Here is a 16,834-nt window from a genome sequence, read left to right on the forward strand (position 1 = left end):
AGAATTATTATATATGTCAGTATATTGAAAAACTAGCTTGCAGAACATGGCATCTGCAAATATTTGAAATAAAAAACTGGGGTATCCACGAATTTTGTCTCCACACCCTCCTGAACTCGGACAACCAACAGGCCAAGGATCGAATGTCTTGCAATAGGCAATAGCTGTTCGAATCAAGTTGTATTCCATCAATTGAGACTTTTTATACTTCAAAAACCATGGCGAACAAAGCGAAGGTTATAATTGATACAGACTGTGGTGTGGACGATGCTCAAGCAATCCTGATTACGTTAAGTAAAGAATTTTCCGACCGTATTGACGTCGTTGGTATCACATGTTGTTCTGGCAATGTACTAGTTGATCAAGTTGTCATAAATGTGCTTAAAGTTCTCACCGCAGCTGAAAGACTGGATATCCCCGTTTACAAAGGAGCTTCTTCACCATTGCTGCGTAAGTACTTGTATAAAATGGTCGTATTTTTGTTAAATTAATCGATGTTCGTTGCATATTTTGGTGCTCGTGCAGGTTCAAAGGGATGGTGAAATCTGTAGCGCTATTAAGTTATTAACAACGACGTTATAATTGTTCTCGTGCTGTTAGTATTCTCATTTATGTCAGAATTCAACGAAATAAAGCATTTGTTAATTCATAAACGATATATGACTCAGCCTTGGCTGAATGAACTTTGAAGATTTATCATTTGTTTTCACCCAAGATGGAGTGTATTATATAAACCTCCTTTTGCACAATTAGCTCCTGGGTTCTGGATGTTAAGACAAACTAATGATTAGTATCCTGTTGTTCCAGACAGGCTATAACTATTTTAAAAACATTTGAATTTACAGCTGTCAAGTTTGATGCCTCCCATTATCATGGGGATGATGGCCTTGGTGATTCCAAAGAGGTCCCTGAACCAGATCTGACTCTTTTACAGAGTGAGCATGCGGTCAACTATCTAGTTCGAATAAGCCAAGAATGCCGTGGGGAAATCACTTTGCTTACAATTGGTCCTCAGACAAACGTCGCTCTTGCTTGCCGCATGGATCCAAACTTTGGTAAGAACTTTAAAAAGTTAGTTATAATGGGTGGCAACTATCAAGGCAAAGGAAATGTTACAATTTGTAGCGAGTTCAATTTCCACTTTGACCCAGAGGCAGCTCTGATAGTTCTTGAGGAGTTCACTTGCCCAATAATCATGGCAACTTGGGAACTATGTATAGAATATGAAATCACGCACAAGTTTCTTGCTCAGTGTCTTGATCAAGGCACAACTAGGAGTAAGTTCGCTAAAAAGATAACTGCATTTTCGCATCAAGTACACCTTGATCAACTGCAAGGTATGCCATCTGATGTTATACCATGTGATGAGTTTGCAGCAACGATTGCTACATGCCCAGAAATCATCTTAAAGCAAGAGAATGTGTATGCTACTGTGGAAGTGCAGGGCTGTTACACACGTGGTCAAATGGTTATTGATTGGAGAAATAAGTTGAAGAGAAGAAAAAATGTTTTTATTGTCACTCAGATTGATATTGAAAAGTATAAATTGATTTACAAGAAGTCGTTGCAATGATGGACAGTCCTAAGATCTTTAATTTGGATATTGAATTTTAAACTAATCAGCAGGTACTGATTTTGCAAATTTAGATTGTCTTGTGTTTGCTTATCAACTTACCAAAATAGTCTAGTTTTTAATTTTTTGTATTGATCATCAAACAAATCAAATCCAAACAAATTCACAACAATTCATTTTGTCATTTATTACAAAGATATAAACTTGATTTTACAATATATTTGAAAACATATTATTAAAGTTATTGTAATTTGAACAATTCTGTATGCTCATCTTGAAAAATTATGTGCTAACACTGGTAATCGATTTTGTATAAGTTGGTGAAAATAGGTCCCAACCTAAAACATGTAAAAAGGTAGAGTTAAGCTACATAGTTTACCACGGTAAAATTTTGAACATAATACTGTATTGAATTAATCCTTACAGAAAATGTTTGGCTTATTGGCCAGGTCCAGAAAGGCTTTTATCCATGAATTTTCTTTTTACAAAACACATCAACCACTAAAATTCAGTAATGTTGTAAATAAGCATGGGTACATCTATATCCGTCCACTTCATGACTGAGAGAGAAGAAGTATACGGTATGCAGTACATGTTGTACCTTTGATGGTTTGTCAGTTTTGGGATCAAAAACTTTTTCAACAAGTCTCAAGCCAAGTTCTTGCCTTAGCTGCACCATATATTGACGCATTTGATCTGCAAAAGAATGGCAATTAAGATGATGGTCTTGATTTGATTTGTGTTAAGGCCCATTCAGGCGATCAAAATCTATTGGATCCGATTCACTTCTAATGAATGCTTTATAGTCTGTTGACATACAAAGTATATCAACTAAGACAATGCAGTACTGCTTTACCAATAACAAACTACATTCCATACTTCAGAAGTGAATTGGATCCAATATGTAAAACAGGCCTTTAGACAAATAGCACTACATTGTTTAGTCAGAAGAAATGTCTTTGGCAGTCAATATGCTCGAACATTACAACATTTCTGAACACTTTTTTACCGGATTCTTGCCGTGAATTTGGTTTGTGGTACATGGCGTTCAATGGGAACTTTGCATCCCCAGGAATGTCAAATGCTGTGACAGCCAATGTTTGCAGTTCTTTTCGTCCTTGTTCTTTGGACTGACACTGGAGTGAGAGGTGTCAAAATCGTTATCATAAGTCTACTATATCATGACACTTTGAAACAACTACACACTGTAGTCAATATGTTTTCAGATGTCACGCAAAGCAATCTTTCCATTGCACTTGTGATCTAACTCCTTATAAGACCATGCTTTGTATTTACAATGCTTTGAAAGTTATATTCACTTAGACCCATCAAAAGTGGATGGCTACCTTCTGTAGTTTCTTTAAACATTCGGAAATGTAAAGAGTAAGGTAGATTAATACACGATCAGCATCACCCTGTTGAAAATGAACAGTTGTGCTGTTAGCTATACAACTACGGATGCAAATGTACAAATATGGATTTCCTGCTTCAAACCTTGATTTCATAGTTTTTGAAAAATATATTAGCTTTGAAGAAATAGATAGCTTCCTCAACAATATCTGTTGAACCATCTATAACATTGAAAAATCATTGCATTAAGAAGCAATCTTTGCAGTGCAGTATTGAAATGAATTAAATGTTAGATTTTTTTCATAAACAGACAAAGAATTTCGACAAATATTACAAAAGTTTCATTATAAAATTGCTCATGTATTTTCATCGTACATTTCACACTGTTATAAACCCCCCTTTCGTCTGGCAAAACATAAACACTTTCTGGTATCAATTGTTCTTATCTACTGAGATATACCGAAAGCGATACTTCTAGCATTGACAAGGATTAAGATACATGAAGTGAAGTGGTTGAACAGGGTGAAAAAAGCGAAGAAGAATCGCTTTTTGTTTATTGAAATTTATAAGCAAATACCTCCCGGAGGGGCTGGCCCTTTGAATTTTGAGTTCAATGGCAGCAAAGCCATATTCCCAAGGGATCGCGGCGCTGTTAGCGAAGAATGATAGGCCTAGAATGTAGAACAATACATAGGTTAACCAAAGAGAAGATTTCCATAAAAATAAACGTTAAAAATATAAACTTACAGGCATATTTAGAAAGGAAAGTTACACTGCTTCCCGGGTACGCCTTGACTTTCCAAAAGTATTGACCGGAAGCGGACGTTTGGCAAGTGGAAGAGTGGAAGAGATATACCCAGAAACGCTTTCGAGCCCATTTTCCACTGAACTCTATATAGAATGTATACAACTGGATTTGTCTCTTACCTACTTTTTCCCCATTTTATTTGTTGTTGGACTTGTTGCAGGTAAATGGGTAAAAAAGCGCAAAATATTTCTACATTCTCGTTTTGAAAGTTTTCAAATTACTTGTAATGAGCATTCTCTTCAGGGCGCTAGCGGTTCATGCGATTTAAATTGACTTTACATATCTTTTAAAGTCCCCGGCTTTGAGAAACGTTCAAGCGACCATAATTACCATATATATTTGTAATGAAAATCTTCATCTCAGTTTGTTTTATCCAAAATTTATATTTAAAAACTTCAATAAGATGGAATTATTTCCTTGAATACCTAGCTTTCCCCAAACCTCCTTGTTAATACCTCTGTGTCTCCAATTATCCCGCTCCTGTTTGACTTTCCCGCCCTTCTTAAAAAAATATTTAAAAACTCAAGAGTTCAAAGTACAAAGTTATTTAAATAGTACGAGTCTACTGAAAAATCTTTAAAAACACCAGGGAATGGTGAGAGGACACAAAAGGAAAAGAAACACACAGTAAAGAGAGGTTTAGTTCACCTTTAAACCTCGCAAAACTGGCGAAAACGAGAATATTCGGAACACCTTCCGAACCACTTTTTAACGACGCATTTGGATTGCCACCTTCATTGCTGGAAGATTCTTTGCAAACGCTTGCTGAAATTAACGAGAGAAATATGGACAACGCCGACAAAGATATGGGCTATTTCAAAAACGCAAAATGTGCAGGTTGGCTTATCTTTTTCAAACCATTTTCGTTGTTATCTTGGTATATCATCATTTGTTTGTTGTTGTTCTTGCTTTTGTTATTGCTCATTGCTGCACATGAAGGACAGAGCATTATCCTTTTTTATTTAGAGTATATTTTCAATTTATGTGATGCGTTAACACTACCAGTCGAAGCCAGATATCTCGCTGTTGAAATATACGACAGGTAAAACTCGAAGAATGAAAAGCAGCACAAAAAGACAGTTGTGGGGACTGTACAGGGCTGCAGAAACTAGAAAGAGACCTGTGGGGAATTGCAAAGAGTTCTTTTATTTTTTAGGTTTATGATCAAGCACATCGTTGGCTTATATCAGTTTATTCAAACTTCATCTGGCATGGATAAGCAGAAAGATTGGAACGAGGTGGAGAATAGAATAAAAGTACAAATGCCACTACGATTGTTGTCCTGCGTGCAACTCGCCAGCAAACTTTCATCACATTGCAAGGTAATCAGTGTTATCTTTAATTCTTTTTACTACATATTCAAATAAATTCCACCTAAAGGTCTGGGGCCAGTTGTATAAAACTTTTTAAGTACATTTTGCATAGTTAAATCCTTGTTAACTCAGAAATACACGTCTGTGAATTGCCCATTCTGTCCTTAACTACAGTTAACACTCTATCTACGTGCACTTTCAGGCTTTGTCTGCAAGCAAAGTTCGACGATATCTAAGTTCAATGAACCATCACTTCAGCAACAACAGTATTCTGAAGTCAGAACTGAGGATTTTGAAGACACTAGATCACTGCCTGCCAGTTCATACGCCCTTGACCTATATCGAGACTCTCTTGGAAATTCTAGGTTCGTACCCTAGTTTACCATATCATTGATATCAATAATAAATAAAAGAGACTGTTTACATGGAACGAGTTATCCCGGCTAAGCGAGGTGAAAACTCCATATAATGAAAGACTAATCAGTTTAAGCCTTTGATGTGATGCAGTTTTCACCTCGCCTAGCCGGGAAAACCATAGGCAGCCCAGAAATCTGTTTATACTCAGTCTTCGACTGCATTGTTTACGCGCGCGGTCAGCTTCTCCTGCGTGTACTAATTACTCTAATTACTGTATAATACAGTAATTAGTACACGCAAGAGAAGCTGACCGCGCGCGTAAACAATGCAGTCGAAGACTGAGTATAAACAGATTCCTGGGCTGCCTATGGGAAAACTCGCTCCATGTAAAATGGCCCTAACTCTGTCGAAGGCCCTAGGCCTAGCCATTGAGCTAGGTTGGCGGATAAATCAGTATCTAACACTTGTATGCAAATTAACCATTTCAAATTACATGGTCTGAAATGGTTAAGTTTGTATATATGCCATGATCACAACATCTGAAATGGGTTTATTTTCATGCAAGCTGTAATGGTCTATTGGACCAGCAAAACTTGTTGTTTGTGTAAACCAGAGCTGTCAGCTTTGTGAAATTGTGAATATTTTAGGCCAAATTGCATTAGTACCGTCAAGAAAACAAAAGGCCATTTTGACGGAGTTTAGCCACTATAATTCACAAATGCGACCCTGGTGTAAACAGACCTTTATACTGATTGCATTAATAACAATAGATATGATCGCTTAACTGATTGTCTATTGTTTTTTATGCGCATTTGAGACAAGCGGCTTCAATAATTTCCTAACTCAAAGACAACATATTCAAACTCGTGTTTTTCAAACGGCCAGGTTTTAACGCTGGCACACAGGTGAAGTTCCTTTACGAAATCAGCATCAAACTGCTGGATCTTGTTTATATTCTTCACGAGGAGATCTACACGAAGCTCCTGCTTGTGGCTACCGGCGAGACACGCAGATCTGCCGAACACAGACACAAGCTAGCGGTTCTTTCCTCAGATTTCATGCTAATGGCGAGTGCTGTGATCTCTGCTGCGGGTTTTATCGTGGACGAACAAGCGAGCGATGGGGTATGTTTGCTTTTTTCTTAGGTGTTTGAAGCTTTAGATGGGTAGACGGGCCATGGTTTAGATTGGCCAGAAAGTAGGATTGTAATGGTCCACCCACAATTCCAATCAGTCTAAAAAGTTTTACAAAGAAACTTCGATAACGCTTCAACCGTTTCGAACATGTTTGAAAGCAATGAAACTACAGATACCGGTATCGTCCAAAAACGTGTTCAAGAGAAACATTACTTCAAGAACAAGTCCTATTGATAAAACTAAGCATTATGATCATTCCATGTTCAATAAATTCTAAAGATTAGGAGATTAGGTTAGGATTAGGTCACGTACGATTAGCCCTAATAAACCATAAACCTAATCCAGTTCATCTAGTCACTACAAAATATCCATCCAATCACTATATCCAATCACTACAAAACATCCATCCAGTCACTACAAAACATCCATCCAGTCACTATACAAAACATCCATCCAATCAATACAAAACATCCATCCAGTCACTACAAAACATCCATCCAGTCACTACAAAACATCCATCCAGTCACTACAAAACATCCATGCAATCACTACAGAACATCCATCCAGTCGCTACAAAACATCCATCCAGTCACTACAAAATATCCATCCAGTTACTACAAAACATCCATCCAGTCACTACAAAACGTCCATCACAGGTGGTTCGGATAAAACAAAATTTGATCGTGCAAGTCGAGGTGCAAGTATTCTCTGAGGCAACTTTTGTTTTAAATTAATTCATGATTCAATTGAGGCAGCATCTGTCTTCTGTCAAATTACAAATGCTCTATGCGGCAAATTGCGTGTAGAGGGAATCAGTTTTTTAACTAACCCATAGTCTGTAGTTTGACCCTGTAAGGACCTGTTTCTATCACTTGAGATGCTTTTTGTTCAATTTGAGATAAATTTATAGACCAAAAAAGAAAAAACACTTCGAGTAAAATTTATATTTTAACAGACAACCAAAACGTTTTGCGAACGAACACAAAGGAGCCCGCGATTAATATACAACAATACTTTATGTTAATGTCAATAATGTTAATGTTACTATTGAGTGCTATTTACAACACTCCCACTCACTCAATATGTCATTTTAAAAGTTTATACAAGTCCAAGCTTGCCTCTTAGATATTCAAATTGTCCTTTGGGTAGTGGCTTTGTGAAAATGTCTGCCACCATTTCATTAGTTGGACAGTATTTCAACTCGATTGTTCCGTCTTCAATTTTCTCTCGAACGAAATGGTATTTGATATCAATGTGTTTCGTCCGCTTGTGTAACACTGGATTTCTGGACATCGCGATAGCGCCCTGATTATCTTCGTGTATGACTGTGGCTGTGGTACAATTCATCTTTAGGTCTTGCATCAATTGTCGCAGCCATACTGCTTCCTGGGTCGCAAAACATAACGCAATGTATTCGGATTCGGAAGTCGAAAGAGCCACTGTTGGTTGCTTTTTGCTAGTCCAACTGATTGCGCCACCGGACATCATAAATACGTTTCCAGAGGTTGATCGTCGGTCATCTGAATCCGAAGCCCAGTCTGCATCCGAATATCCTTCTACACGAGTGTCGATTTCTTGGTACTGCAACTGTAGCTGAGCAGTTCCCTTCAAATACCGAAAAACGCGTTTAACAGCTGTTAGATGTGCCTCGGTCGGTGATGAGTTGAATTTTGCCAACGCTGCCACTGCGTGGGCTATATCTGGACGAGTGGCTATTGCTGCGTATAGAAGACTCCCCACCATTGATTGATACTGAATAGCGTTTACTGGTTTGCTATATCCATCCTCTTTGACTAGTTTGACATTTAAATCCATTGGGGTTGACACTGGTTTGCAATTCTCTAATTTGTACTTTCGAAGAATCTTTGCGATATATTGTTCCTGATTGAGTTGTACAACACCGTCCTTCATTATTGCACTGACTCCTAGGCAATAATGGAGTATGCCCATGTCTTTCATCTTGAAGTGATTTGATAGGCTTGTTTTGAGATCGATCATCTCTTCTTCACTTTGCGTCAGGAGTATGAGATCGTCAACGTGTACCGTGACAAACGCCAGCTTATCATCGATTACGCGAATGAATACACAAGAGTCTGCGGTGCTTTGAACAAATCCCAATGACAACATAAATTCTTTGAAGACGTTGTTCCAACAGCGTGAGCTTTGCTTCAGGCCATAAAGTGATTTGTTGAGGCGACACACCAGCTCTTCCTTTCCTGGTTGGACATATCCTTCGGGCTGTTGCATGTATATTTCTTCATCAAGGGTACCATTTAAGAATGCTGTCACTACATCCATTTGATGGATTAGCATTTGCTGAGAAATACCGAAAGCCAGAAGAGCGCGAATTGACGAGAAGCGAACTACTGGAGAGTAAGTTTCATCGTAGTCAATTCCATATTTCTGTAGGAAACCTTTAGCTACTAAACGACCTTTAAATCTCTCTACTTTTCCGGTTTCATCGTGCTTTACTTTGAAAACCCACTTGCAACTGATAGTTTTGCGTCCAGCTGGCAGTTCAACTAGTTCCCAAGTCTCATTCTCTACCAGAGACTGGTACTCAGCATCTGCAGCTGCTTTCCATTCTGTTGCATACTCACTGTCAAGAGCGTCCTTTAACGTTTCTGGTTCTTCGATTTCAGCTGCATAAAGTGCTGCATACTTGGCCGTGGTGACTCCAGCATACTCATCGTGGTAGTAAATCGGTGGATTTCTTTCTCGTTCTGAGCGTCGAGGTTCCTTTTGGAGATCTTGCTGACCTTGCACGGTTTTCTCATCCTCGCCTTTTGACTCCACTTCGTCTTCGACACATCCTGTGCTATCTTCATCGCACTTCATTTGGACTTTTGTAGACCCAAAGTCTGTTTCATTAAAAGTAACATCTCTGCGAACAAAGATTCTTTGTCGATTCTCATCATATAGCCTGTATCCTTTCTGTGTAAGGCTGTAGCCCACGAATCTCATCTTGATTGCCTTTTGATCAAGCTTCTGGCGAGAAGCATCCGGAACATGAGCGTAAGCAGAACACCCGAAGACACGAAGATTCGACAGATCAGGCTTCTTTGCATACCATCTTTCGTAAGGGGTTACCGCAGTTGCAGTCGTGATCACTCGGTTTCTAACATAGGCTGCATTGCAAACTGCTTCTGCCCAGAAGGCTTTGGACAGTCCAGCATGCAGAATCATAGAGAGAGCTGCTTCTTGAAGTGTCCGATTCATGCGCTCAGCTACTCCGTTCTGCTGAGGTGAATGCGGTACTGTGGTCTCATGGCGAATTCCTTTCTCCTTTAGAAAATCTGCAAACTCTGTGGATGTATACTCGCCACCATTATCTGTCCGAAGTGTCTTAATCTTACAATCTGCTTGGTTGGTGACTACTGCCTCCCACTCCTTGAATTTCTCGAGTACTTCAGACTTGTGCTTTATCGGATAGACAGTGACACATCTTGAGTAATCATCTATAAACGTGACGAAGTACTTTGCTCCTCCGAAACTTTCAGTTTTCATTGGGCCGGCAACATCACTGTGGACCAATTCTAATCTTCTTGTTGATTGAATCTCTCCCACTGGTTTATATGGCGCTCTGTGGGCCTTTCCTTCTGCACAAGCTTCACAAAAATTTAACTTGCCAGTTCCTGGTATGTCTGTACCTGTGATGATTTCCTTTGAAACCATGGTTTTCATTTGGCCAACATTCAAATGTGCCATTCTCTGGTGCCATAGATCCAATTTGGTGCAATTTTCATTTGCAATTGACGCTTGATTTCCCAATTTATCAACTTTGCAGTCCAGTCGGTACATGTTCCCAACCAGTCGACCACGTGCTACAACTTGTCCCTCAGAATCTTTGATCCAACATAGGGTATGCCCAAATTGTACAACTTTCCCATTGGATGCAGCTGCTCGTGCACTGAAAAGATTAGTAGCCAATTTTGGAACATAAAGCACCTTCAATAGAACTGATTTCTTTTGATCTTTCTCTTTCTTTCCAAGTATCATGGTGATGTCAACTTGACCATATCCATACGCATTGACAGAACGACCGTCTCCAAGAGCCACAGGTTCTGGATTTGGGAACTCATGATAATTTACCAACAAGTCACGATTAGCAGTCATGTGCTGTGAAGCACCGGAGTCAATTATCCAACAATCGTCCCCTTCAGCTGCAATCATTCCTACCATGAATACATTGCCAGAGTCCTCGTTCTTTTGCCCATCAGCATCAGCTTGAGTTGCTTTATACTTAGTAGAATTTCCAGATTTATTCCGACATTCATGCTGCCCTTTCTTCCTTTTTGGACAGTTTCTTATCACATGATTTTCTTCCCCACATCCAAAACATTTGACAGACTTTCTGCCCATTTTGTCGTGCTGCAACGCATGCTCACCCTTGTCAACACGACTCGCACCATCTTTGCTCTTGTATAGACCACGCTTTTCTTCTTCACTCCTGAGTGCTTGATGCACTTGAGCAAGGCTAAGCTCATCACCTTTTGCAGTCAATGCAGTTATTAGAGCGTTATATGTTCGTGGAAGGCTAAGTGACAGAGCAACGATATGTTCATCTTCAGGAATGGGTGCATTGATTGCTGCTAGTTGATCAGTAATTTCCTTCATGCGACGTAGATGTTGATCGAGGGAATCAGAATCTTTCATTTTTAAAGAAAAGAATTTCTGCTTTAAAAACAATTTATTTGCTACCGTGTTTCTTTCAAAGCGTTCCTTCAGTTTGTCCCAGATTTCCTTTGGCGTTTGACATTCAGTAATCAGATGTACGAGATCTGAATTTATACTTGTGACAAGTAGGGCTTTGGTCTTTCTCTGAGCTTTTTCGAAAGCCGGTTGAGCCGATGAACTGGACGGACTGCTTTCTGATGAAGCTGGATTAACTGCCGTCCCATCAACGTGGCCCCACAACTCTTTTGCTTCCAGTATAGCTTGCATTTGATATTTCCATACCTGCCAATTTTTTACTCCCTCTAGTTTGTCGATAACTAGTCTGTTTTCTTGTGACATTTTAAACGTTTAATACAGCAAACGTTTCTTCGATTGAAACGACGCAGTTCATAGAGTATCTGGGCCCATAACCTGTTCAATTTGAGATAAATTTATAGACCAAAAAAGAAAAAACACTTCGAGTAAAATTTATATTTTAACAGACAACCAAAACGTTTTGCGAACGAACACAAAGGAGCCCGCGATTAATATACAACAATACTTTATGTTAATGTCAATAATGTTAATGTTACTATTGAGTGCTATTTACAACACTTTTTGTTGTCAGTATTTAATTTGGCACATGAGAAGCAAGATATTACTCATAATATTAGACCAGTATCTTGCGCTGGCTTGTGTATTGTGATAATATTATACGGCATAGGATTGGTCAAATTAAAAACAGTTTTTTCAAATAGCCACCAAATAGTTGTGGTAAAAAAAAGGATCAGTAAAGGTGATCAACAACACCAAATCCAATGTATCATCACAAATCCTATACTTCTCGTTGTCTTTGCTCATAGATTGCCTCTCACTTGTCAAACATCACTCAAATACCAGAAGCTGATATCCTGGACTTTGCTACGATTGTCGTCGAAAGGGCAATTCAGGATCAATAAATTTCACCATCATATCATTACAGTCGTATGAAATTACTCGAATTCAATTCAGGTAAGGCGTTGTGGCATGCGAACTAAACATTTTGGGAAAGAACAGTCATTCATTGTTCAAAGGATTATGTCTAAAGTCTAAACTCTATTCAGTACATGTCATAAATAAGATCGTATGATGCTAAACTGTCGCGCGTGGTTGAACTAAAAAGTTATGGTTGGGGACAGTCAGTTTTGACTTGTATAAAGTCGGTGCTTATTTTAATGAATATTTATTGTAATATATATGTACAATTAATTGTTTAAAGACCACAAATTAATATCCCGGTAATGTTATCACCGGACATGACCTCAAAAAGTGCTCGAAATATTCCCTTTCTGGTTTCATTATCATGGAGAAACATACAGAGAATGTTATATGGAGATTACAAAAACACACTTCTGTACATCATGAAATCATGACCCAAGCAATTTCGAATCAAATAGTCGTTCAATTTCTGCGCCTCGTTTAATCTTCAGCGTTTCCTAAACATCTCCCCTGGGGTAGTTACTCCCCCTCTCCACACCCCCATGCCAGCAAACTAGAAATGAAGACCAAATATGGTATTTATCATCTTTACCGCACCGCAGCAAGGTCAAAACTTTAAGGGGAAAATGCACTTGAAAACACGTCACCATTTCGTGGTCGTATATCCCGTTTCAGATCCTTGTTTAGCTTTCAGCGTTTCTTAATAACAGCTGGAGATATACAGTTGTGGTAAAAAAACTACTCAGCTTTTTTATTTTACCTGTCGCGACAAACTCGGGTTACATCAGAACGTTTAATCATTCAATAAATCTAGCACAACTGGTTCTGAGCACTTAACAATGTGCTGCGTATGCAAATTAAGGTTAAAACTCTTTACTGTAGCAATTTCAAGACCTTGCCTAGAAAGATAATCATTCGTGAATTTTTTATTTGTTTATTCTCATGTTCGGTTTAATTTCCTGCGCACCTTGTTTTCGATTCTTTTCGCATGTTTATTTATTTATTCGTCCCTTTGTTTGTTCATTTCAACATATTTACTATCGGTTGCCCTTCAGCGTTGTTGTTGTTTTCAAGGGACCATTAATTTAACTATATACAATTACATAAGACGCTCTTCCCTATATTACTATAAAACTAATCTCACAGATCCATCCAACAACTTTTCTCACGAGTGGTGTTGAACTGTTTTGCATCAATTGTCTTTTGGGCGCCTGATTCCAAATTCTATTTTAAACTTGGAAATGTTAACATAGGCAGTGTTTTTTATGCTCGTACTTCGTAAAACGAGAAAGTTCTTTTTAAGACCACTGTTGTTAAGTGTAACATACTTGGTGATATACTAAACCGGGCGCTTTTTTTGCTTGCTTTCCAGCGATGATAGTAATAAAAGAATTCGTGTCGCGTGACAATTCGTTTGGCTAGGGACATGTCGCAGCTCTCGGAAGCTTTCGTCCAATTGGATAATGCTTTTCTATGCTTTCTAAAGAACGAAGCTATGCTATTGGTTGAGACAGAAATGTATTGTAAAGTTCAGCCAATGAAAATCATTCTTGCGAGGAGTTGCGACACTACCCTTTGGCTAAACTGATGATGTCATTAATAAGTAGTTTATGATTATTTTCCGGTGCGATTTCTTAGAACCCTATTAACCATTTCTTAGAGCCGAACGTTGGTAACCTATAGTTTAAGTTTCACGTATAGTGTCAGTATAGTTCACGAGCCGGTTTCACAGTTAACATTCGCTGATGTACACAACTATATAGGCCTCGTGTACTGCTCGTGTAAGTTCACTTCCCCTTGCGCTAAGAAATAATAATTTCTTCATATGTGCTACTTCGGGCTTTTTATTTAGCACATAGATTGCGACTTAACGTAGCCATGAAAAACTTTCTTATCTTGAAATTATATCTGGAGAGTTAATGGTCTTAATTTCGAGTGGAATTTCTACATAATTAAAGCTAGGAACAGTTTAAGAAAACAATGAACACTGCTTTGGCCTCATATACCAGAATCAATGTAATGCCTAAAATGTGTTGAAACAAAAGCACTACCGATATCTATTGTCTGTGTGTTTATGCAATCTTTTATCTTAAATGGGGTGTAATTAACTTCAACAAAGCTGTTATGAATTGGTCTGATTTTATCAACTCAGTGGGTAGTGCATTATGCAGCTATTTTTAAGCTATTCAATTCAAATTGCGAAAGAACAGATGCAATGAACAGAAAAACCCCACATGTCATGTTATCGTGTTTCAATACTTAATTCAATTCCCATAAAACATATATAGCAAACCCTATCAGTGAGCAAGCCTCCGCCACACAAACTCTACCTACACTTTTGTTCAAACTTTAATGACGGACGAGCTTAGTATGTCCGCTGACAATGGACACAGGTTTGCCAAAGTTGATACTGCGGGCGCATGACATTGAATAGCTGTGAGTCAAGTCGGGGGGGGGGGCGAGATTGAATGAAACATGACCTTTTTCTAGCATTTGCGGTGAGTTGAAAGAAATTTTTATGGCAGAGTATATACGTGTAAAAATTGTAGGTATACCTATCGAATATGGATGAAGTAAACAATCTGAATTTGACAAAAACAAGTCAGATAGCTTATGTTGATTGCATAAGCGTGAAAACAAGGAAAACTGAATTAATACAACGCTGAACGAGTATGACTTGTAAAACTTGACGCCTCACAAGAGGCTCATGTGATGGCAACGGGTATTTGAATAACAAATGAGCAAATGTTTTCAACAATATTGTGATATGGGCAATATAATTTTGTAGGCCATTGCCAGTACATTCGTGTGACAAAATAATTTTTTTCTGAAATTTATCGTTCCTGGCTCTTGCGACATTAGGTCTTGATTGGGTGTAGTTGTGAGGTCGAAATGTCACAAGTCTGTTATGCCGTCCAAATCTACGGTAATTCAAGCTAGATTGTGTTACATGAAAATTATTGAATAGTCGAGTTTGTGATAAGATCCACTGAGCCAGTCTTGTCGAGTATACATTCAATACAAGTCTGCAAGCTTACAGTGTCCCAATTTCTGTCGTTATATTTGGTAAAAAACGATAAACCTCCGTACGCTTAACAGATGATTCCGTGGAAACATTTACCATTTACGAGAGCCGATACAATAAATAACGCTCGTGCAATTATTTTTAATAATTCTGGTAGATTTACTGCACTAAATTCAAACTAAAATCTCAGTATGACTTTGGCCACTTGGCAGTTTGATCAAGACCGCAAAAATTTACTTTAATACATGATGATAACACGACAGGAAAACGGCTGCTTTCCGCGATGGTATATGCTTCCTGACTTCTTCCCGGTTCTGCCTGAGCAAGGTTTGGACTTGTTCCTATTTCACGCGTGTATAAAATCGCCTTGTTCCTGCATGATACTTCAGATTTTTAATCGAAGGTTATTTTCATGAGCTTTAATTTACGAAGGATTAGGAATAAAAAAAAAACGTATCCGGTGAAAGACGTTGACGTTGTCAAAGCGTACTTGTATGCGTAGGCATACGGAGATTAGACGTAAGAGTTATAATGTGGACACTGTTTCCCGTTCCACAGCAAGAAGGTCATTCGGGCATTTTTAACATCACGTATGAAAGCTTTAATTCCGTCAAAGCTATATGCCTGCTTCTATCTTCACCTTTGATGGCAATTGCAAGTCACAATTTTAAATCGCAGTGGCCAATAATTATACATGCATTCATCCATTCAAGTTTAAAAAGTTATCATAAATAACTTGGTCAGCTTGTTTCCCACCATAAAACATATCATTTTTTAAATACAAAATCCCGTGCCTAAAAGCATGCAAAATTCTCTTTCTTGTCGCACGAATAACGAATCAAGATTTGGGTCAAGAATGCAACACAACACCGCGCTATGTCGAGATTAACAAAATGTAAGATGTACACAGTTTGTAACAATATTGCCAATTCAGCATTGTGTTATTAATTAGAGATACATTCCCGTAATAAATACTAATATCCCTGAACTATAAACTGTCGTTGCTCTTGCCCTGTGGGCATTTCATTTGGATATCAATTTCTCCACACTGTTGATCATATGGCCCATAGCATATTTGTAAGAGAATCTATATACAACGTCTTATCACTTCAAAGCCACCCTTGGAATGAAAATAAAATACGAGCCCCCCAGTAGAAAAGCGACGCTGATAATCGTCCTGTTTAAATCAGGTTTGACGAGGCGGGTCGAACCAGTTTCATATTTCAGAGGAACAGCACCGCGATGAGGAATCCCGTTTACCTAATCATCAGTATCAGCCGATCTTTTCGACCAAGGCAGAGCTCTGGAACTGCAGCTATTCCATCAACATGTCTTCAAAATTTGAATTCGGCGATTGGATTTTTCTGCTCACCAGCATTTTTGAGATGCTCATGTTCTGTGGTTTCCAGACGGGATGGTCCTCTCTGGTCTACGTTCTGGTCGAAGAGGGAATATACTCTCATCTCTGCCTCGAAGAGTCTTCAACGATTCCGCTGGAATGGAACAGTACAAATTCTTCATCACATCTTGGACCTTCCATCCGCAACGCGACCTCAAACAACAACTGCATCGCGCAACAGGAGATGCTCAACTTGGCATACACACTTGCAACGTGGCAATACACATACTTGCACGTTC

General features: G+C 38.6%; 3 protein-coding genes across 3 annotated transcripts; 2 read left to right on the forward strand and 1 right to left on the reverse strand.

Annotated features, from left to right (window-relative positions):
• Positions 1-203: 203 nt before the first annotated feature.
• LOC114520585 (pyrimidine-specific ribonucleoside hydrolase RihA-like) lies at positions 204-1,771 on the forward strand. Its single transcript, XM_028540888.1, has 2 exons — positions 204-450; positions 846-1,771. The coding sequence occupies exons 1-2, from the start codon at positions 219-221 to the stop codon at positions 1,571-1,573; spliced, it is 960 nt and encodes a 319-aa protein (XP_028396689.1). The 5' UTR covers positions 204-218; the 3' UTR covers positions 1,574-1,771.
• Positions 1,746-3,754, reverse strand: LOC114520586 (actin-related protein 2/3 complex subunit 3-like). Its single transcript, XM_028540889.1, has 8 exons — positions 3,671-3,754; positions 3,501-3,594; positions 3,068-3,144; positions 2,920-2,988; positions 2,583-2,709; positions 2,175-2,269; positions 1,998-2,074; positions 1,746-1,911 (listed from the first exon to the last, which is right to left on the reverse strand). The coding sequence occupies exons 1-7, from the start codon at positions 3,674-3,676 to the stop codon at positions 2,012-2,014; spliced, it is 531 nt and encodes a 176-aa protein (XP_028396690.1). The 5' UTR covers positions 3,677-3,754; the 3' UTR covers positions 1,746-1,911; positions 1,998-2,011.
• A 141-nt stretch (positions 3,755-3,895) lies between these two features.
• LOC114520675 (cyclin N-terminal domain-containing protein 1-like) lies at positions 3,896-16,804 on the forward strand. Its single transcript, XM_028540995.1, has 8 exons — positions 3,896-3,899; positions 4,344-4,568; positions 4,698-4,773; positions 4,888-5,053; positions 5,247-5,409; positions 6,287-6,525; positions 12,057-12,204; positions 16,387-16,804. Exons 1-7 carry the CDS (start codon positions 3,896-3,898, stop codon positions 12,150-12,152), a joined length of 969 nt encoding a protein of 322 aa, XP_028396796.1. The 3' UTR covers positions 12,153-12,204; positions 16,387-16,804.
• Positions 16,805-16,834: the final 30 nt, after the last annotated feature.

This window comes from Dendronephthya gigantea, unplaced genomic scaffold, assembly GCF_004324835.1.
Source record: "Dendronephthya gigantea isolate DGI-Jeju-01 unplaced genomic scaffold, DenGig_1.0 000016F, whole genome shotgun sequence".
NCBI lineage: Eukaryota > Metazoa > Cnidaria > Anthozoa > Malacalcyonacea > Nephtheidae > Dendronephthya > Dendronephthya gigantea.